General features: G+C 52.6%; 5 protein-coding genes across 5 annotated transcripts; 3 read left to right on the top strand and 2 right to left on the bottom strand.

Annotated features, from left to right (window-relative positions):
- Nucleotides 1-18: 18 nt before the first annotated feature.
- On the top strand, nt 19-6255 carry CONPUDRAFT_126817 (uncharacterized protein; the record flags this gene model as incomplete). Its single annotated transcript, XM_007772580.1, has 18 exons — nt 19-108; nt 164-359; nt 422-671; nt 753-1531; nt 1594-1745; nt 1801-1978; nt 2034-2201; nt 2264-2484; nt 2555-2799; nt 2884-3226; nt 3300-3446; nt 3513-3680; nt 3737-4011; nt 4068-4200; nt 4263-4584; nt 4643-4815; nt 4883-5204; nt 5273-6255. The coding sequence occupies 18 exons, from the start codon at nt 19-21 to the stop codon at nt 5410-5412; spliced, it is 4302 nt and encodes a 1433-aa protein (XP_007770770.1). The 3' UTR covers nt 5413-6255.
- A 1689-nt stretch (nt 6256-7944) lies between these two features.
- On the top strand, nt 7945-10286 carry CONPUDRAFT_91366 (MFS general substrate transporter; the record flags this gene model as incomplete). The annotated part of the gene is made up of 15 exons (XM_007772579.1): nt 7945-8040; nt 8100-8199; nt 8256-8429; nt 8598-8646; nt 8700-8828; nt 8896-9086; nt 9138-9175; nt 9230-9273; nt 9326-9400; nt 9459-9512; nt 9572-9713; nt 9769-9827; nt 9884-9930; nt 9999-10117; nt 10185-10286. The coding sequence occupies 15 exons, from the start codon at nt 7945-7947 to the stop codon at nt 10284-10286; spliced, it is 1419 nt and encodes a 472-aa protein (XP_007770769.1).
- A 411-nt stretch (nt 10287-10697) lies between these two features.
- On the top strand, nt 10698-11111 carry CONPUDRAFT_30640 (uncharacterized protein; the record flags this gene model as incomplete). Its single annotated transcript, XM_007772209.1, has 1 exon — nt 10698-11111. A coding segment is annotated over one exon (414 nt), but the record flags the coding sequence as incomplete, so codon positions are not given.
- Nucleotides 11112-16472: 5361 nt separating this feature from the next.
- CONPUDRAFT_166870 (uncharacterized protein) lies at nt 16473-18829 on the bottom strand (the record flags this gene model as incomplete). The annotated part of the gene is made up of 3 exons (XM_007772578.1): nt 16473-16949; nt 17065-17361; nt 17411-18829. 3 exons carry the CDS (start codon nt 18827-18829, stop codon nt 16863-16865), a joined length of 1803 nt encoding a protein of 600 aa, XP_007770768.1. The 3' UTR covers nt 16473-16862.
- A 702-nt stretch (nt 18830-19531) lies between these two features.
- CONPUDRAFT_166869 (uncharacterized protein) lies at nt 19532-20351 on the bottom strand (the record flags this gene model as incomplete). The annotated part of the gene is made up of 1 exon (XM_007772577.1): nt 19532-20351. One exon carries the CDS (start codon nt 20349-20351, stop codon nt 19596-19598), a length of 756 nt encoding a protein of 251 aa, XP_007770767.1. The 3' UTR covers nt 19532-19595.
- Between the last annotated feature and the right edge of the window lie 992 nt (nt 20352-21343).

The raw sequence follows: 21343 nt of genomic DNA, 5'->3' as shown, positions 1-21343 counted from the left end.
CTCTATCGCTCAACAACCATGGCTGACCGTTCCAGACGCCCAAAGAACGCGGCTGACAAACTCGCAGAGTACAAGCGCATTCGAGAAGGCGGGAGCAGGAAGTGGAAGGTGCGTTATAGCCCGTTTATCACCCACTTCAACGCGGTCTGACGCGCCTCTCCAGTCCGAGGAAGACGACACGATATACGATGAGGTCAACGAGGACCAGTACAAGAAGATCGTCAAAGGAAGGCTGCAGAAGGACGACTTTGTGGTAGATGATGGTGTCGACGGATACATGGACAACGGCATGGACGACTGGGCAGGTGGGGAGGAAGACGAGGAGGAGGATGAGCAGGAGCAGTACGCGCGCAAGAAAGGTGCGTGGCTACATTATTTGGCTTCTACATCACGCTTATATGCTCTTCAGCGGCGAAGAAAGCTAAAAAGGAGCAGGTAAAGCCCCGAGCGAAGCCCAAGGCCCCTCCCGAGATGCAGTCCGCCTCGATCAATGCGTACCGACCCGCCGTCCCGGCCGAGCAGGAAGACGACTTCATGAACAACCTCCTCGGTGACTTGGAGAGCGCTCCGATCAGGTCCAGACCAGCGCCCAAGAAAACCAGAAAACGCAAGCCCTCTCCTCCGCCCGAGGACGACCCCGATCGCTCGTCGCCCGCCCCGTACCGCAACCGGTCTACCTCGTATGGGATTGACCCCGGATTCTCGTCGGATGGTATCCCCGACGACGGCTTTGCCTCGGGCGCCCCGTCGAGCGACTTTGAGCCCGACCTGAACGACGTAATGAGCCCCAAGAAGAAGGCGCGCTACGCCGACGGATCCGCGAGCATCGTCCCGGAGATGAGAAAGATGGGCAAGCTCGACGTGCATAGCGATGCCGACGACATCATGGACGTCGACATGGAGGCGTTCATGGATGTGGCGGACGACGACCTCGAGGACATCAAACCCGTCGTCAAGAAGGAGCCCGTGGCCGTCAAGCTCCCGCCCGCCGCGAACGGCCACGCGAAAGTGAAGAAAGAAGAGAAAGACACCGGCCCGCCGTCCTGGCTCTCCGTGTACGACTCGCTCACCGTAACCTCGGACGACGTCCTCGGCTCCACCAGTGCCGCCGCCACTTCGTCCTCATCCAAGAATACCATCAACGCGCTCGCCGAAGACGGCACGCTCCCCTTCTTCTGGCTCGACTTCCTCGAGCTCTCCGGCAAGCTCTTCCTCACCGGCAAGGTCAAGGACAGGACCACCGGCGCCTGGGCCTCCGCGTGCCTCTCCATCGAAGGGCTGCAGCGCAACCTCTACGTGCTCCCGCGCCAGCTGCGCGTCGAGCAGGTCGAGGACGAGGATGGCGAGGTCTCGCTGCAGGAGACGGAGCACCCTCCGAGCAGGGCGGACGTGTACGGCGACTTTGACAGGATCAGGCAACGGCTGGATATCAAGAGCTTCAAGGCCAAGTGGGTGCGGAGGAGCTACGCGTTCGACGAGAAGGATGTGCCGAAGGAGGCGGAGTGGTTGAAGGTGCTATATCCGTTTGAGGGTGCGTGATGGGTTTTCTGTTGTGTCTCGAATCGTGGGCCGCTGATGCTGCGCGGCGTATAGATCCGCACCAGGTGCCCATGGACGCGCAGTCTCCCAACATCGCGCGTATCTTTGGCACAAATACGAGCGCGTTCGAGCTCTTTGTCCTCAAGCGCAAGATCATGGGTCCTTGCTGGCTTAACGTCCGCAACGCCGTCGTGGAGAACAAAGGGGTGCGTTGTCCTCATATAAATCGTGATTTCCGCCACTCAAATATAAGCTTCCCAGATATCCTGGTGTAAACTCGAAGCGAGCGTCTCAGACCCCAAGGACGTCACTCCAATGGGCGATGGTGCTCCCGAGCCTCCGCCGCTCACGATCATGAGCATGACCGTGCGCACCGTCGTCAACCACAAGGAGAACAAGCGCGAGATCGTTTGTGTGACAAGTCGGATATGGCGGGATGGTGTGTGCCCTCTGTTCCATCGGTTACGTGCAGGTTGCTCACAGATTTCGTGTAGTTGTCCTGGATGATCCTACGCCACCTGAGCAACTCCCTTGCTCCGTCCACACCTTCGTCCGTCCGCTCGAGCGTTTCCCACCCAAGTTCGAAGCGCAGGCGAAAGCAAATAAACGTGGTCTCATTTCACCCATGTTGAACGAGCGAACGCTGCTCAACAACCTCCTTGGTGAGTACTTCATCTACTCATGACCTCAATCTATTACTGACGCCGTGACCGATTCTGACTAGTCACGCTCTACAAGTCAGACCCGGACGTCATCGTCGGCCACGACTTCCTCGGCGTCTCGCTCGACGTGCTCCTCACGCGCATGCGGGACCTCAAGGCCGACCACTGGTCACGGCTGAGCAGGTTCAGACGCAACAAGTGGCCCAACATCGGCCGACAGGGCACCAACATGCGCTTCCTGAACGGCCGGATGCTGTGTGACCTCGCCAGCGACGGCGCGCGGGTACGTCCCTCCCTCTCCACCACTCGCTTTGTTGCCCCCAAGACGTAAGACGCTGATGTTGCGATGACAGAGCATGATCGCATCGACGACGTGGTCCCTGACGGAGATGTGCAAGACGCACCTCAAGTCGGACCGGCAGGACATCGACCCGGACGACACGGCGTCCTACTTCGACAGCGCGGTGTCCGCGCCGGACATGCTCATGACGTTCGTGCGGCACTGCGAGCTCGACGCGCACTACCAGATGGCGATCGCGAGCAAGGTGCAGATTCTGCCGCTCACGCGGCAGCTCACGAATCTCGCAGGGAACGCATGGTTGGTACATCATTTTCGGGAATTTTTTTTCATGTGCGAAACTGGAAATGTGCGTTTGGAGGCTGACGCGTGATTTGGCGGCAGGAACAAGACGCTTAATGGCGGGCGCGCGGAGCGCAACGAGTATATTCTGCTGCACGAGTTCCATAGGCTCAAGTACATATGCCCGGACAAGACGTACGGCAAGAAGGTCAAGCCCGAGCCCGAACCCGACGAGGCCGACGAGGAGGGCGGGAATGCAGCAGGCGGCGGTGGCGGGGGGAAGGCGAGCAAGGCGAAGCGCGACAAGTACAAGGGCGGTCTCGTGTTCGAGCCCAAGCGCGGACTGTGGGACAAGTTCATCCTCGTCATGGACTTTAACTCGCTGTACCCGAGTATCATTCAGGAGTACAATATTGACTTTACGACGGTCGAGCGGCAGGTGGATGTATGTTTTTTTTTTCGCGCTCTTCCCTTCCCTTCCGTGCCTTGCGATGTTTGGGGATTGACATGGATTGTAGGACCCGGACGACAAGATCCCCGAGCCGCCGTCGTCCGACGTGGCGCAGGGCGTGCTGCCCCGGCTTATTGCGACGCTCGTCAGCCGGCGACGGCAGGTCAAGTCGCTCATGAAGGACAAGTCGGCGACGCCGGCGAAGCTGCTCCAGGTCCGTTGCCCTTGCTGATACTCACCCTGCCCGCAACTTTCGTGGCTAACTTATCTCGCAACGTAGTACGACATCAAGCAGCAGGCGCTCAAGCTGACGGCCAACAGTATGTACGGCTGTCTCGGGTTCGAGTACTCCCGATTCTACGCCCGGCCGCTCGCCGCGCTGACGACGTTCAAGGGTCGCGAGATCCTGACGCACACGCGCGAGCTCGCAGAAAGCCTCCAGCTCGACGTCCGTCTCTCCTTCTATGAAACTACCCCACCTTCCGGCTGACCAGAGCCACACAGGTCGTATACGGCGACACCGACTCCGTGTTCGTCAACTCGAACGTGACTGAGCTCTCCGAGGCGCTCAAGATCTCCAACGAGTTCAAGAAGGCGGTCAACGACCGCTACCGGCTGCTCGAGATCGACCTCGACGGCGTGTTTGCGCGCCTGCTGCTTCTCCAGAAGAAGAAGTACGCGGCAATCAAGGTCGAGGACGGCAGCCGGACGTCGACGGAGATCAAGGGTCTGGATATGAAGCGGAGAGAGTACTGTGCGCTGTCGAAGAACGTCTCGCAGTAAGTCGTCTGCATCGACAAATGTGAGGTGAATGGGGTGACTGACGAGATCGCAGATACGTTCTGGACCAGATTCTGTCGGGAGAGGCAACGGAGATCGTCGTCGAGCAGATCCATGAATATCTAACTAGTGTCAGCGAGAACGTCCGCTCGGGGAAGATCAAAGTCGACGACTTCATCATCTTCAAGGTAACACCTGTTCATTCTTATTCTCTCATCGACCTTAACTTACTTTTTCTTTCTTCCAACAGCGACTCGGCAAAAACCCAGAAGACTACCCGGACGCCAAATCCCTCCCGCACGTGCATGTCGCGCTCCGCCTCAAGGCGAAAGGCGGCAGCGCCCGTGCGGGCGACGTCATCCCGTACATCTTCTGCGTCGCGCCGGGCGAGGACAGCTCCAAGACGGCGCAGGCCGAGCGCGCGAAGCACCCCGACGAGCTACGGCGCGCCGACACCAAGGAGCTGCAGATCGACTACGACCACTACCTCGCGAACCAGATTCTGCCGCCCATCGAGCGGTTGTGTGAGCCGATTGAGGGCACGGACAGGGCGAGACTTGCGGAGTGTCTTGGTGCGTGACAAGGATATAGTAGCAGGGGGATGAGAACTGTGCTGATCAATGACCACAGGCTTGGACCCGTCACGGTTTAGGAGCTCGTCCGCTGGGGAGGCTACGACGTCGTTCGCGACGCTCGACTCGCAGATCACCGACGCTGAGCGGTTCCGGGACGCCAACCCCTTCCTTGTCCGGTGTCGCGGGTGCCAAGGCCAGCTTGCGTTCTCGCCGCTCTGGGAAGACGACGTACGTGCCCCATCGTGTTTCGCGCTTCTCTCTACCCCCACGCTCTCAGTCTGACCTCTTTCCGTAGGCATGCGTTCGCCCGACTGGCGTGGCCTGTCCCGCGTGTAGCGCACCGCTGAGCACGGTAAGCTTGCAGACGCAGCTCGAGGTCCAGATCCGCGCGTGCATCGCGCGGTATTATGAGGGATGGACGGTGTGCGACGACACAACGTGCGGAAACCGGACGCGCTCGATGCGCGTGTACGGCCGGCGGTGCGTGCAGCCGGAGTGTCGCGGGAGCGTGCATTTTGAGTACTCCGATACGGAGCTGTATAACCAGCTGCGGTACTTTGCGACGTTGTTCGATGAGGGGAAGATTAAGGCTGCGGCGGCCGGCAGCGCGAGGAAGGGTCAGTGTTGTGTTTGCTGTCCTTTTTTCCCTTTGTGTCGGAAGCTGATGCGGTTGCCGTTCTTGTAGATGCCATCGACGGGCTGCTCGCAAACCCGATAAGTAGGGAATTCCTGGAGACTATGGCGGCTACGGTGGGGAAGTATGTTGAACAATGTGGCCGACGGTATGTAGATATGGCAGCCTTGTTCGGGAGCTTGAGGGTCTGAAGGGCGAAGTGACTGTCTGCTTTTGGATACTGAACATCGCATTATAATACCATCAAGAGTATGCTATCTGTATGTAGAGTTATTAGCTATGATTTTCGCACCTCATACATCTACGACCGTGTCGCGGCTGAGGATGGTCGTCTATGAGTAATCTTGTTCTCCAGATAGGTCCTGCACGGTGCCGTACCGCCGTCGATGATATAGTAGAGGCAACGTCCGCAAATCGTCTTCGGGAAACTCCTCCGAAGAAAGCGACTCCTCCACACGAAGCACCTGCGCGATAAACAGCTCCGACGCAAGCCCACTTCCGCCCTCCACCTGCTGCACGCCCCCTTGCCCCAGCATCTCCTCTCCAACCAAGCCTTCCCTACTACCCATCTCAGTAAGCGGCAACGACCGCCCGACCAACCGACACGTCAGCGCTCCGATCGAGTCCCTCAGGACCGGCAGCCCTTCCTTGGACGTGTACCACGCAACGCGCGGATGCTCGAACGGGTGGGGGTGTAGGTCTGGACGCGCGAACAGCTGGGCGACGTGCGCTTGCGAGGCGGAGAGGACATTAATGACCATGTGCGCATGCGATAGCGAGTCTGGACGTGTGCTCCTTCCACTGTTGTCCGCGGCGCACGTATTGGCGCTTGTAGGGCCGTCCGTGTGGTGGGCGTTGAGCGCGGCAGCCATGCGCGATGGAACACGGAGCGAGAACGCGACGAGGGGATGTGGGTCGAGGGCGATGGAGGAGAATGATGAGAGTGTTGCCCCGTGAATGGCTCTTGGCACGTTTTGGTGAGCCTTGGCCGTTGATGATGATGGCGAGCTGGAGCCCGAGTCAGGGAGCACGGTGGTGACTACCGCGACAGATTGAGCAGTCTCCCGCAGGACGACGCGCAGACGGTCTCGGGTATCATTGCTGTAAAGTCGTGCGGCTAGTTGCCTTCTGCATTGGATTTGGCGGAACTGGGAGGTATGACGCGGTGAAAACATAAGCCGGATATAGACGCGCAGAAGCCGAAGCCCGACTGAGGAGCGGTTGTTTGGCTTTGTTGAATTCTAAAGCCTTTGCTTGAAACGCCTACTCATCACGCCAGCGCAGCACGTCTTCGAGTCTCTCAGGTGCTACAGCTAGTCGAGAAACATTCTCGGCCGAAGTAATGGTCATAAAACTCGTTCAAACACTCAATTGATGCACGGTGCGCTTTTCATCATCAAAGATCGTTTCACATGCTATGGAAAATAAGAGATAAGGATCTCCGTTTGAACATCCTGAGTAATCTCTCAAAGATTCCCTCCAAAGTCTCGGCCGAACGTTTTTTTACAGAATTACTCCCTTCCTCCCTGACATATTAATAACTTCACTGTCAGTCCTCTGGAACGCAATGTGTAGACTTTAAAAGCCACAACGATGGACCATCCCATTACACTGCAGAGGCTCCCTCGCCTACCTGCTTACTGTAAGCACACCTAACATACACTTTGCAACCCAGATGTTCAAATAGACGACATACAAGTACGCTAACATCAGGTTTGGCTGCATTGTCAGCCTCATGGTGCCCATACCCTTTGTACGTTCCCAAAACGTGTCACTTGGGAAGATGAAACTAACGTTACCGTGTTTGTGTCTCAAGGTACTTTTATTACACGGATTCCAGATCCGCCAACGGATCCCGTTCTCTCTCCAGACATTAGAGGCAGAGTGGAAACGGATAGAAGCGATAAAGGCATGAGGTCGGAGGAGAACATTAATGACTAGAGATTTTCTTCTTCGTTTCAGATGCAGACCCGCGGAAGATGCGCCGAGCACGTATCTTGACACGGAATGGACACCTGATAGAGTCATTTCCATGACATTTAGTTCGTTGCGAACGGACTATCACATTTAAGCAGGAACAAACAGTGTCTGGTCTTGCTTGAATATAAAGCTTCTCTAGGATTTCAGCACAATGTGAGAAAACACGGTAAAACTCTGAGTTATTTTCATATTCGGCATGTTCTTGATGAAAGTTCTGAATTCACTCGGTTTTATAACGTGACTAAGCACCGCACCGGCGGCCCGCGGATTATTCCGGCTCCCTCACGTTTTTCGTTCTCTTCTTCGAGTTTCAAGGTCATCCACTTGCAAGTTTGAACAGTCATGGATGTTCCTGATCAATTGGTTTCTGTTACGATCGTCGGCAATTCAGCCGCCAGTCCAGTTTAGCTATGTCTTTACAGGCTTCTCTATGGGAAGCATTCGAAAGAACTCCTGATCAATATTGAACCGGCACCATCTCCGCACGGTGGCAACCCTTAATCTATCGGCCGAACAGAGCTTATGCATGTTCCCTCCCACCCTGTCTTGCTATGTCATTCCTCATTACTTACACTGGTGGGTCCGCGTGTTAGCCTATTTCATGCCTACTCCGCGGCGAGGGCAGGCGGGCATCGAGGATCGTGACTAAGCCGACAGTCCGAAGACGAACATCTCTTACCTCCACTGCGAGGTCCTACTGTAACGACCATTCACGACATCTATATCTGCGACTGCTCGTCAGGATGGGACCCTTCGGAATCAATGCCGCGCAGGAGAAAAGGCCAGGGAAGGAGTCTGCGACGACCACGGTTACGATGAACGACCAGGATGTCATCTATGTAACTCTTATCAATTGTTATTTGAAGCTGCTCATTGGTTTACCCAGTCCTTCCCGCAGGTCGACTTTGAGCCGGGCGACCCAAGAGACCCTCTGACATTCTCAAAGAAGAAGAAATGGACGATTACCTTTACAGCCTGTATCTTCAGCATCTTAGTCTGTATGTATTCAGGCAAATCATCCCGTTTCGTGTCTCATGTTGAAGGTTCTCGTTAGCCACATCGTCTTCCGCCTTCGCCATGGGAAACGATTCCATGATGCGCGACCTAAACTGCACCCAGTTTCAAGCTACCCTTGGACTTAGCTTGTTCATTATTGGCTTCGCAATCGTGCCACTCTTCACGTCCCCGTTGAGCGAGGAGTTCGGCCGACGGTATCTATACGTCGTCTGTGCGCTGGTTTACACACTGTGCCAGGTGATGACTGCATTGTAAGAACGTTTTCTCTGGATCCCGCTTCTCTGACGCTGACCGCCGTTGGGCCTTCTATACCCGAAGATCAACCAATGCTGCGATGATGATCGTATCGCGTCTTCTTGCTGGATCCTTGGTTCTACAGGTGCTACGGTTGTCACTGGGACCATAGCTGATATTTGGTCATCTAAAGAGTAAGAGCCTTCTAACACTAGTCTATCGGGTTGAACTCACGGTTAGGACAAAGTCGCGGCCTTCCGATGTCGCTGTACTCCTTTGCCGTTGTCTCATCGCTGGGACTAGGCTCCTTAGTCGCAGGGTGGATTGAAGCAAACCCCGAATTAGGGTGGCGATGGATACAATGGGTGAGCGTGATGTACGTAAATCCTTCACTATCTCGTAGTCATCTCCGACACCTATCTGACCTACGAACGGTACGCCAGCTTCAGCGGTGCCTACTTTGTCTTGGTCGTGGTTTACATGCGCGAAACACGTGTTGCCGTCATCACCGCTCAGCTTGCGCGCAAGATGCGCAAGGAGACGGGCAGCGACCGCTATCGTGCACGCAGCGAGGACAGCGACAATGCAAGGGATTTGAGAAAGCTTATTTGGGTGTCTTCGACAAGGGCCTTGTGTCAGTTCTCCACAACAAGAGTTTCGTGTTCATACTGATGTAGGGTTTCAGTTTTGTTATTCACTGAGCCGACGGTGCAAGTCATGTCTGTAAGCTCCCTTTTGAATTACGAGTACTCTCTATAGCTGACGAGGACAACGTAGCTATGGATTGCATTCACCTGGGGAGTCCTATTCTGTCTCATCGAGTGAGTGTTTCTATATCGCGCCAGTGTTCGAGTTCCTTTATGCTATCACTAGGTCCATATCTCCAGAGCTCCAAAGTCTTTATGGCTTCAACGTCGGAGATACTGGAAGTGCATTCGTAGCTCTCACGTAAGCATCCTCTTTGAAACGCCCCAGAGTACATTTCGCTGATGTTTAGCTTCTGCAGCTTGGGTAGTATCTTCGGCTTCTTCGCGTCGAGGTATCAAGAGACATTGTACAGGTACGCCTTCCCTTCATGCAGCTTCTTCACTATTGCCTCATGTTTGATCCATAACACAGAAAACATGTTGATGCTAAAGGTCAGGAGGCGCGTCTGTACCTTGCTATGGCTGCAGCTTTCCTGTTGCCCATTGGAGTCTTCATGTGGGCCTGGACAGCCAACTCTCGTGTGCCATGGATCGTGCCTCTGATTGCTCTTACGGTATGTCTGTTGGTGGCTGTGCGGTGCACATTCTAGATTGCTCACGTCCCGCTAGATTTTCATGACTGGAGCGTACATTCTGTACTTTGTGGTCTTTGTCTATCTTGCAGACTGGTACGCCGTTCCATTCTTCATGCATTCTGTTATGAACCTTGTTTATATCTGCGTAGCTACGGCATGTACGCCTCATCCGCAGTGGCGGGCCAGAGTTTATTGCGTACGTTATCGACGTATTATCCGCCTCACTCGTGAGATGTTCATCTGACGGTACGTACGCATCTTCAGGTAACCTCCTCGCAACGGTCTTCCCCCTCTTCTCGGAGCAAATGTTCACAAAGATGACGTACAAGTGGGCTAACACAATGTTCGGCTGCATCTCCTGTGTGATGCTGCCTATACCCTTTGTACGTTCTCTCATGCTCCATAACTAGGGCAATGTTGCTATTTTGTGTGTTAACGAATTTATTTCAGGTCCTCTACTTCTACGGGTCCGAGATCCGAAAGCGAAGTCCGTTTTCCCGTCAGACGTTGGAGGCGGAGCAGAAACGAATAGAAGACACAGCAAAGGTATGATAGGCTCGACGAGTAACAGGTGTATTTATACTCTCAAAATCCTGTGCGCGCGCAAATAGTAGGCACTATAGAGAAGAGAGCCTGTGGTTATTTACTTTTAGACATGCTGTTTCTCGGGGAATTGGCATCAATCGTTGTCAGCGTGGGTAAGCTCCTGTAGAAACCTGTGGCTGAGGCTCTTAAAGCTTAAAGTCCAGCATCCTACAAATAACCGCTCACCTAGTGCTGTTAAAACATCAAGCGTACCTTCCTTTGTTTCCCCATCTAGGCCAGGGTACTGAATGGCAGAGACAGGTACGCCGGTTTTTCTCTGCAATTAACGCTGTTCCAACCCGTTGTATTTTTGCGGTCAAAACAGGATTCAGCAGGGACGAAGAGACCTGGCGGAGACTGGCCACTGAGATAGCTCGAGGGGCAGAGCACGACTGTAATGACGGCCGTCCCTTCTTGCAGTGTCTTCCTGGGACTCGAGTCGACCTCCTGAATACATTGGAGACGTCCTTGTCGCAAGAGGAGCCACAGATTTTCTGGCTCTTCGGAGAGTCAGGCTCAGGAAAATCAAGCGTTGCCTACTCCATATCAGAGCGCTTGCGCAAAAAAGGCCTCTTGGCCGCAACTTTCTTCTTTTCACGCCGACATGTCTCCAGGAGCAACACCGACCGTGTCTTCCTCACCATTGCATACCGCATCGGCATTTCTCACCCTCGTGCCAAAGCAGTGATCGTTAAAGCCATCCAGAATGATCCTGAGCTACTCTCTTGTGAGAGGTCCCGACGCGAGCAGTTTGAAAAGCTTGTTGCTGAGCCGTTGAGGAGTCTCCAGCATGTATGGGTGCCGAAGAAGACCATGGTGTTTGATGCCGCTGATGAAGGCGAACCGGAAAACGCCGAACAGATGAAAGACCTCGTCCATATCCTCGACGGGCTGCTCCGTGATCCCACAATACCCGTTTCCACCATCCTCTTTACGAGCAGGCCACTCTCTCACCTCGAGGCGCTCACAAACCGCTCGATCATTTCGCAATCGATCTCAACGCTCCGCATCGAGAGCTTTGACGCTACTGAGGATGTCAAAATCTTCCTTCACGAATCCTTGCAGACTGCTTACGACAGACGCGACCTTCAGTTCGTCCACCCTGGACCGTGGCCCTCCGAGCGTGATCTTAATACGCTTTCCGCACAGATTGACGGACAGTTCATTATCGCTGCTACGCTCTCTAGGCTTGTTCAAGATGCCGTAGATCCTATATCCTCTCTCAACGTCATCCTGGCTATGTACAGGGGCGATACTTCTTTGGACCCTGACTTTGGAAATATCAGCTCCATCTACCACTATATCCTCTCCAACTGCGACGCTCAGGCCCGGCGGCCCGGTGTCGAGTGCTTGTCGGACATCATCATGCTTGCCGTGCCTCTCACGCTCTCCTCAGTATGCAGACTGTTCGCTGGCGATGTTCGGAGACTTATCATGCATCTCTCGGCTGTCATTTATCTCCCTCCGATAGAATCCTCAGAGACAGTCAAGATATATCACACTTCGCTACGAGATTACCTCGCGGATGGCTCGCAATCCAAGGACCTCTGCATTGACCCAGTCGACTCGCATCGCCGTCTGCTTTGTTTCTGTCTACGACTCATGCAAAGAGAGCTTAGGAAAGATATCTGCAAGCTTGGCGACCCCTCCAAACTTCACACTGAGATTGAAGATTTTGATCAACGACGCGACGCATGTATATCGGGTGGTTTACGCTATGCGAGTCTTTATTGGTCACATCATCTCCAACGGACCCGGCCTGACGAAGAGCTTCTTTCCCTCGTGATATATTTTATAGAAAACCAGCTGTTATATTTCTTAGAGATCTCGTCCGTTCTAGGGTGCCTACAGCCCGCTGTGGCATGTCTTGCAGATGTCCACAAGACTATATCGGTAAGCTTCCTTATTTATTTAGCGAGTGGCTCTAATTTGAGCTCTAGACCTGGGAGCCATTTAACAACCAACAACTCACTCTGGAGCTACTTTACGGCGCCTGGAGGCTCGCCTCGCAGTTTTTTGAGCCCATCAGTATTTCAGCTTTGCACATTTACGAGTCCGCCCTTCCCATGTGCCCACTCAAAGTTTATCTTCGGGTGGTTTATAACCACGTCTTATCCCAGAGCACCGTGGAAGTCGAAGCTGGATTAGCAGATTGGTGGGACTACGTCATTCGCAGCTTTGACAGCAGGGAGTACTTGTCAATCACAGTATCTCCTGACGGTCGCGTCATTGCCACCTTGTCGCGAAACGGTCTAAAGCTACTGGACACGACTACTGGGGCATTCATTGCATCTCCTGGCTCGACTCTGATCCCTGATCGTGTCAATTTTTCACATAGTTCCTCAGTTCTCGCATGCCAGTACCGTGACGGCCGCATCTTTCTGTGGTATCCCAAGTCTAATACAGTCGTTGATTTGTCCGCAAGTCAGTGCCATGATCATTCCACTTCAGTAATTGCACAAAGTGCTTGTGCCTTCACTCCTGACGACCGGATGATCGCAAGCGGAACTACCTTTGGTGCTCTGGACATTGTTGTCAACGTGTTTGACCGCAGTACGCCGGAATCATGGCGGCATCGATGTTCAATCCCCTCCCTCGTTAACGGCAGCATACACAGCTTGGCCTTCTCCGGAAAGGAGATCATTATGATTGCTACTCAAGGTGGAAGCGTCTATATCCTAGATCTTACCAATCAATGCGTCTCTGTCCACGTTCAACGACAGTGGCCTTTGACTTTTCACTGGCATAGTTTCTGCCTCGAACGCAACGCAACACTGCACGCCAGTCATAGTGGGGCTTACAAAAACGGCGTGCACATTACACATATCGACCACGATACAGTAAACAATCGCTCTATTGCTTTCACTGACACAGATCAGAACACTGTGTCCATAACACTCCCATCAAAGAGAGAAGTGGACGCTGTCTTACTGGGTAACTACATCTACACCCCCGACAGGCAGATTGACCGTACATCGCAGTCTGGACATGGCCACTTTCTTTCCGCTATAAAGACTCATGGGAACCAAACACTCATTGTCGACCTTTCCTTGCTATATCTTCAGACAATCTATCCATCCAACCCCGAGCAACATCTGCGTTCAGACAAAATTGATTACCTTCTTTTACGCTGCCGGCCCGACCGAAGAGAGGCCATCATTGCGAGGGCAGAAGACGATGCAACTATCATTGGCAAACCAACCACGGTCATAATGGCGGGGTGGAAGACAACTTTTATCCCAGTTCCGCGACTACTATCTACCTCGTCGACGTTTTCCTGCACGATTTCTCGAGACATGGATGTCCTAGCCTACGTTGACGCAGTCAAAAGAACGATCTGCCTTCAGGAACTAAAATCTCCCAATGCGTCCAACGTCACAATTGATCTAACCAAAGCCTATGCTCAGTTCTCAGCTTACAGGCAGACCTTCTCCTCAAAATCTACGTATTTTGCCCTTGTCACTCCCGAGTGCCTGCACATCTGGCGGAGTAGCGACGGCATCTTGATTGGCGCGATCGACAACATATTTGGAACACTTCCCTATGCAGTCTCCTTCTCAGACGACGAGACTCGGATAGCAATCTTAGACCATTCAGGGTTCGTCACAATCTGTTCCCTCGAGGATTCCTTGGCACCTCTCAATTGCATTTCAATACCAACAACACCAACTCGCCTTGAAGACTTTTACGTGTCTTTTGCTGGAGCCACTTACAACCTCAATATCTTGATGTTTGTCTCAAGTTCACTTACCGGCATGGTCTCTTTATGGCATCACAAAGGTCAGGATAGCGGCTCAGCATTATCTGCAGCGCAAAGGATTGTTCCACGCAGCCTTCGAGTCGCTAATCTGTCGAGCTCACCACATATCAAGAGGTTCAGATACCGCGGACCTACACTTCCAGAAACTGCCGATTCCGATTGGGTCTCTTACTCAGTCGATGTCGATGTCGACACCTCCAATCCTCCTCTGCTGTCCGCGGATCGTGCATGCCCCGAAAGTGCCGCTGCCGACACTAGTAGCTGGTCAAACGTGATGGTTGATCAAGGGTGGCTTTGGGTAGGCTCACGACGAGTTTGCTGGCTACCTCCACAGTATAGGCCAGTTGATGGGGGAATTACAGCGTTTTCTGATAGGATAATAATGAGGGTAAGAGAGACGCACGAGGACGCTTTCAAAACAAAGTCTATGGTATTAAATCTCAAGAATACTGAGTTTCATTACTACGATTGGTAAAGCCAATATTTGTCAATGGATATATAAAATAGTTTTGTGACGCCCTGGAAATTCAGACCACACGCTGGTCAGTAGTATTTCAGCAGATATCGACCTTATCTGGATCTTCTCAATTGAGTTTTGCACGGAATGTGATATCCTCTTCAGTTGAGTTCGTTGCTTCGTATATTTGGACGACCGACGGTGCCGTAGCTGATTGCGTATCCTTACGCTAATCCCAGAGTCCCAAACCTCTCCATCGCCAACCTCCAATCGTATCGACGAGAAACCCGGACTGGTTTCGGCAACGAGTGCAACAGCGAGTCTTGTCCTGAATTCTTTGAAATAAGTCCGCACATCGTCTTCCTGGTCATCTGTGTCGCCTCAGTAATATGTGTGGTCGTTCTTTAACCACGAGTCGCTCGCCATTTTCCGCACGTTCCTCCACTATCAGCTGAATGTACAATGACATAGTGTTTATAATAGCTTTAGTAGTCGTAGTAGTGAACATCAACTCCTTTGACTCTCAATACCATCCAGCGACGTGCCATTGTGTCGCCCCAGCCCACACCAGTTTCTCCTACTTCGCATATCACCAGATTGGCAAACACAAATAACCTTCCACCAGATGGCCTATATCTTTCAGGTAACCAGCAGATTCGTCTTCGGCCGACGTAAAGCCAACCTTCGTGAATCGTTACATCTGACCAGGTGTTGGTGTCAATGATAGAACCTGGCGGAGATGCCAAGTCAGCTTCGTATTGAATGTTGTCAGCAAATTGTTCTTGAAGGTCAATAGTGCGTGACACCGATGAAGCCGTCTCAATGGAGTCGCAGCAGAAGCGCTTGAGGTGAGGCGAGCTTTTCAGCCCTGCATGAGGACCATGAAATAAAAGTTCTTCTGACCCGGAACTATAAGTATTACCGTCCTTCGCCTGATAGTGTACGAGTATGACTTTGCGCCCGAGTCTTTGCCTAGATTCAGAACCAAAAGTGTCGGCGTGCATCTGTTCCACGTCTACAAGTACTTGAAGGTCGTGCTTCAGTGCAGTGAAACATAGGAAAATGTCGTCAATTCTGTGAAGCGATGCCGGTAAGGACACAACACTGAGTAAGGTGATACCATTTCCCAAAGAGAAAACACTGATGTCGTGTGATTGACCCACAATGGCCAAGCGTGTCTCGTCGTCCGAGAATGCAAACACATAGGTGGTGACATCCACCCAGCTTTCAATCACGCCTATCAAACGCCCTTCTGTTGCGACCCAGATCCAAAGACGTTCTGAAGCCGCGAAAGCAAAGTAGGTAGACTTTGGCGAAAACGCTTGTTCCATGGATATATGGACCAAGAATTCTAGAGAGCTCCACGGAACATCAGGCACGAGGCTGGATACACTACGGCCGTCCATGTTGTAGAGATGGATAGATTGATCCAGGCTGCTGATGTATGAGAATAAGTCCAGATTCCGAGAAACGCTCATGAGTCGAATCTCTGATGCCATAGAGAAAATTGTTTTGGGGAGGGAGAATATGAAAACTCTCCAGCCGGATTGGGACGAGGCTACCGCAGTTTTGATGACCTCAGCCCACTGCTGCGAGGAAGTAGCAATGGCCACCTGTTTTCTGTCTGGCCGACATCGCAGGATATGAAAGGCAGCCGCATCTTGTTCAGAGTGCTCCCGGTGATCGCTGTCGAGCTCCTTTTGAATCCGCATTAACGCAAGGTCCACTATATGTGCGACTTTGCCAAACCGTATCACGGATAGGTAATGCCAAGGTTGAGACTGGGACGAGGTACGAATTTGTCTATCCCGGGTGTAAACATGGTCGCCAACGAAGACGGCATCTACTACGCCCGTAGGGAGAGACTTCGGATGCTGTAGTATGACTGGAGCTGCGTTTCTAGCACTGTGATGATGTACGTTATGGGTGGGTTTGTATTTCAAGCTGAGGGGCTCGATCATAACAGTGTTAACACCGAGCTTTTTTGCGGGAAAGTTAATGTGCAAGGTAGCTAGGCCCTCTTGAGTGAAAGAATGCCATTGCGGTAGATCTAACCATGGGCCTTGAAGGTGCCGGGATATAGTATGGCTGGTAGGATTGATGATGTACGCTCCAGAGCGAGTGACCGCAAGAATTAAATTGGTACAGGAGAAGGCGAGGTCTTGAATTACGCCGGAAGGCAAGGATATTGGTGGACGGGGGGACCACTTTCCCGCGGTGTCGTCTCTATCTAATATACAAAGGAGTGTCTTTGAAGAGTTACTGAGAGTTACGCCGCTGGCGAATAAGAGGCTATCACCCGAAAATGCGCAGACACTATGTCCGCTCACATCGCCTTGGGCCGGGAGTAGATCGTCGACGGAGTTCGTGCTGGGATACCAGAAGCAGACATGGCCATTGCTGTGCTGACAACCTATTGCGAAGCCGTCGTGAGAGAAAGCAATGCAGCTGGGTCTCAGGGGTGTATTCGGAGAAGCGATGAAGTTTCCGGTAATACTATCCCATAGTCTGAGAGCTTCGTGTGATACCGTAGCATATCTACGGCCGTCAGGAGACATGACGATTGATGCGCCATCCTCGACTGCGAAAGTGCGGATGATGTAATTCCAGGGATTGTTCAGCCCATACTCAACTGACACCTCGCTATCCTTGAACAAATCGCGGTACGTGCTTGAAAGCTGGGTAATAACAGGGCACATAGGAAGTGCAGAAGCGTAGAGCTGGAGAGCAGAGTTGCTAATGGGTTCAATGAACTGTAACACGAGTCGCACTGCATCATAGAGCAACTTTAAAGCGAGCTTTTGATCGTCAGAAGGTTTCCATTTCTAACGGAGATGTTAAAGCAGGTAAGAGCGCGGGCCGACAATTACTCACCGAAATGGCCCTCTGTACATCTGTGAGGCCGTTGACAGCCGCGTGCAAGGAGCCAATGATGGCTGAAGCCTCCACAAAGAATAGTAGCTGCTTTTTTACGAAGTATACCACAAGTGCCCGAGTTTCTTCAGTGCATTCGGACCTTAGAAGGTGATATGGCCAGTACAGACACGCATAACGCAAGGCACCAGAGATGTATGCTTCGCGGCGGTAAATAAAGTCTTCGAACTCGCTATGCAGTTTTGATGGATCCTCGAGCCCGCATATGTCTTTCCTGAGATCTCTCTTCATGAGCCTCAAACACATGCAAACTAGCCGCTGGTGAGAGACCTTCGGATGCACATAAAACTCTTGGGACCGAGATTCATCCGACAGGTAGTCTCGCAGAGAGGCATGATATACCTGAACAGTGTCCCTTGACTCGATGGAGGGGATGACGACGATGGCTGACAGGTGGGTGATGTGCTTCGGAACGTCCCTAGTAGCAAATAACCTGCAAAGATCGGATAGCGATAGGGTTTCAGCAAGCGCGGTAATATCCGCTAAACATTTGGCTCCCGGAATCCTTGATGTCGTGTCGCAGTCGGAAAGAATGTGGTAATACACCGAATCGATGCCAGTCAAGTTGAGGGACAAAGGCTCAACCTCGCCCGTGTACATATCGGAGACGAGGTCAAGACATTCGATGGGGTCCGTAGCGTCGCGGATGAGTCTGCAAATAGTTGCGGCGACGATGAACTGCCCTCTTATACGGTTAAGTAATGAGGCGATAAGATTTGGAGGTGGCCATGGCTGAGGGTGCATAAACTGGAGTTCGCGGTCCTCGTAGATCCTCCGGAGGGAATCGCATAGGAAGACTTCTATATCGTGAGTGGCTTCGAAATCCTCGATGCGAAGACTAATGAACATGCTTTCTATGCCATTGTTTCTTGTGAGTGATCCAAGACGAAAGAGAGGTCGGCTGGTAAAGAGGATACTAGAGATAGGAATAGATGGATCACGGAGGAGCTCGATCAGCATATACACCAAGTCGTTGATTTGATCGCCTTCGCCTTCATCAGCGGCGTCGAATATCATCGCTCTTTTCGTGCACCACACGTATTGCAAGGCGCGAAGGGGATCCGTGACGAGTTTCTCGAATTGCTCGCGTCGAGACTTCTCCGCGGTTAACAACTCCGGATCGTCTTTAATTGCCTTGATAATGACTTCTTTCGCGTGAGCATGAAGAAGGCCGATGCGATACGCAATAGTAGGGAAGACGTGATCTGTCTGACTTCGGCTGAGATGCTTTCTGGAGAAAAAGAAGGTAGCGGCAAGATGATCCTTGCTACGTAGGCGCTCGGCGGTGGAGTAGGCGACGCTTGATTTGCCCGATCCTGACCCTCCAAACAGCCATATGATCTTCCGCTCTCCCTGCATCAAAGACGATTCTAGTGTGTCAAGAAGCTCTCCTCGGGTTCCGGGAAGACACGGAGAGAACGGTCGACGAGCGTTAGAGTCATGTTCTGCTCCTCTAGCTGTCTTGCTGGCCAGCCTCTGCCAAATCTCTTCGTCTGAGTCGTGCCAAGCATAGCAACAAGGTCAGATTTACTACAAATATCGCGTAGAATGCAAAACATGAACCTGTTCCAGACATATGGTGACCGTAGTAGCCGGCTGTGTATACGGACTCGCGCTACCAGAGGGTATACAGGCCAGTCACAGGACTGAATTGGCTGGGGGACAGTGCTGCGCGACTTGACTCGGGTGTGGTCGGACTGAAAGGTGCAAAAAGCGCTCATGCTGATCAATAGATTCCAGACACACACTTGCGGTGCCACGTGCAACCACGGCAACTTCCTTCTTTCTCAACACTCATCAAACTGTGCCGGTATTGACGATAAGCTGACAGCCGGGGCAAGGTTCAACTTTGCGTAACATTAAGAAGCTGTCCTCGATCAGTGAACCCAGCTGAGAAGCATAGACTAATGACTGGGAGGGAACAACAGCGAAAGCGGATGCAATAAGCGGAGGTCTACCGAAGCAGAACTCGCCACCGCCACCTTCGGTTTGTACGTTCCCATCTGCTTGCCCACATCAGTGACACTCTGAGTGAGTGCTTGAAGACAAAGATATGGGTGAGACGGTAATATACTGAATGGAAGATATACAGACAAGGGCTGGACGTCAGTACAGTTTAATCTACTCATACCAACTCCCATTCCTCTCCGTCGCCAACTTCCAGCCGTCTCGCGACAGACCTATCGCCATCCTCGGATGAAACGGAAAGCCTTGCCTTGAGATCCTTGAAGAGGATTTGAATGCTAGTCTCTTGGTTACCTTCCGGCATCGTCCCGACAGCAGGTTCCCCCATGTCGTCGCCGCGCTCCTCTACCACGAGCTGTTCGCTCGCTTCTGCGCGCTCCTCCACCACTAGCTGGGTCATCGCCCCTACTCTGGCGCTAGCAGGTGCCCCGAGTGCGAGGTATCCACGGGAGTCGATCCCGACCACACCTCCTGTCTTCGCTGCCGCAATCTCGATGACGTCGGAGCCGATCATGATAGTGGGGCCGCCATTGAGCGGCGCCGGCGCGTCTTTGGTTGTGATGCGGAAACGAGTGCGGTCTGTGCGCGAGACGAGGAGCGTGGCTGCGTGTGGGCCTCTGGAAGGGATGTGCCAGAAGTCGCGCGGGTCCGCTCTGGAGCGGATGAAGAAGCTGTTGACTCGTATTAGTCTTGGTGCTGGGTGCGAGCTGGTCGATGGGTCAGGGACGTACGTGTTTCCACTGACATGGTCTGTTGCGTCCTGCGGGGGAATGGTCGGGGGCGAAGTTGGCAGGTATCCACCGTAATTTGAATGTGAGGGCGGCCATCTTACAATGGCATATTTCCAGAATTTTTTGGGTATGTAGCCGTCGGAGTTCATCGCAAAAACTCTGAGAATCTCCTTTTGAAAGATCATGGTCATGCACATAGTAGCACGGGCTACACCGCTCGAGGCCGATACATTCGCTATTGGCCGAGATTGTGCGCCACCACTCGTCGGCGATGGTCCTGTCCTTGAACAATATGATGTTCGCTACTGCACCCTATGCAGAAGGTAGATCAGCAACGCGATAAGAAGCTGTAAACGGGACTGACATTTGTATATAGATTCTATGTACGGATGTATTAGCAAAGCGACAAGAAATTGTAGATAGGACTTAACGTATCCCAAATGCTCGATCCGGACGTAGAAAGGCTCCATAGTTAAGAAGGCGTATATGTGGTAGCGTGAAAGGAGTCAAGTGTCGGAGGATCTCGCTAACTGATGGGATGAGTGAAAGGCGTACCTAGTACTAGTATGTACTTACCTTGGGCGCTTATCCTGCCGGATTTCAGTCGTCGGAACCATGTGTCGACCTGCCAAACACGGGTTCGTGGGCACATGCGCTCACAATAGAGCGCATACTTATAGAAAACAAACGCAGCCTCGAGGCCAGCTTCCATCAAATCAGTAGCTCCCGTCAAAGTCAGCCATTCGAAGTAGACTCATCAGGTGACGGTGCACCGGAATTAAAGGTGAGCCGACGACGGAGATTACCAGAGTCAAACTTAGCGTGTCGTTATGTGGCGTTGAAGTAGATGCTTTCAAAGGAAGAAGCCAGAACGAGACTCGGAGGTATAGATCAATGGCAGACAAAACGGACGCAATACGAAACGGTCTACTCCAGGGCGGTGCTCGTTACCGCCGCTCATATTTGGAGTTGGATAGACGTGGACAACCCCCTTGCCCCCCTCAAGAACTTGAGCTTATATGGTCACAACTTTGTTCACGTCGGTGGCATTTTGGTTAAGTGCCTGAAGACAAAGATATGAGCGAGTTGCTAGTATAGCGAGTAGATGAGGGACGGACCAGAGTTGGACTGTTCAAGTTCATCTGCTCATACCAACTCCCACTCCTCTCCATCGCCC

The sequence above is a fragment of the Coniophora puteana genome (assembly GCF_000271625.1).
Source record: "Coniophora puteana RWD-64-598 SS2 unplaced genomic scaffold CONPUscaffold_9, whole genome shotgun sequence".
Lineage (NCBI taxonomy): Eukaryota > Fungi > Basidiomycota > Agaricomycetes > Boletales > Coniophoraceae > Coniophora > Coniophora puteana.
This window is presented reverse-complemented; position numbering and strand designations above follow the sequence as displayed.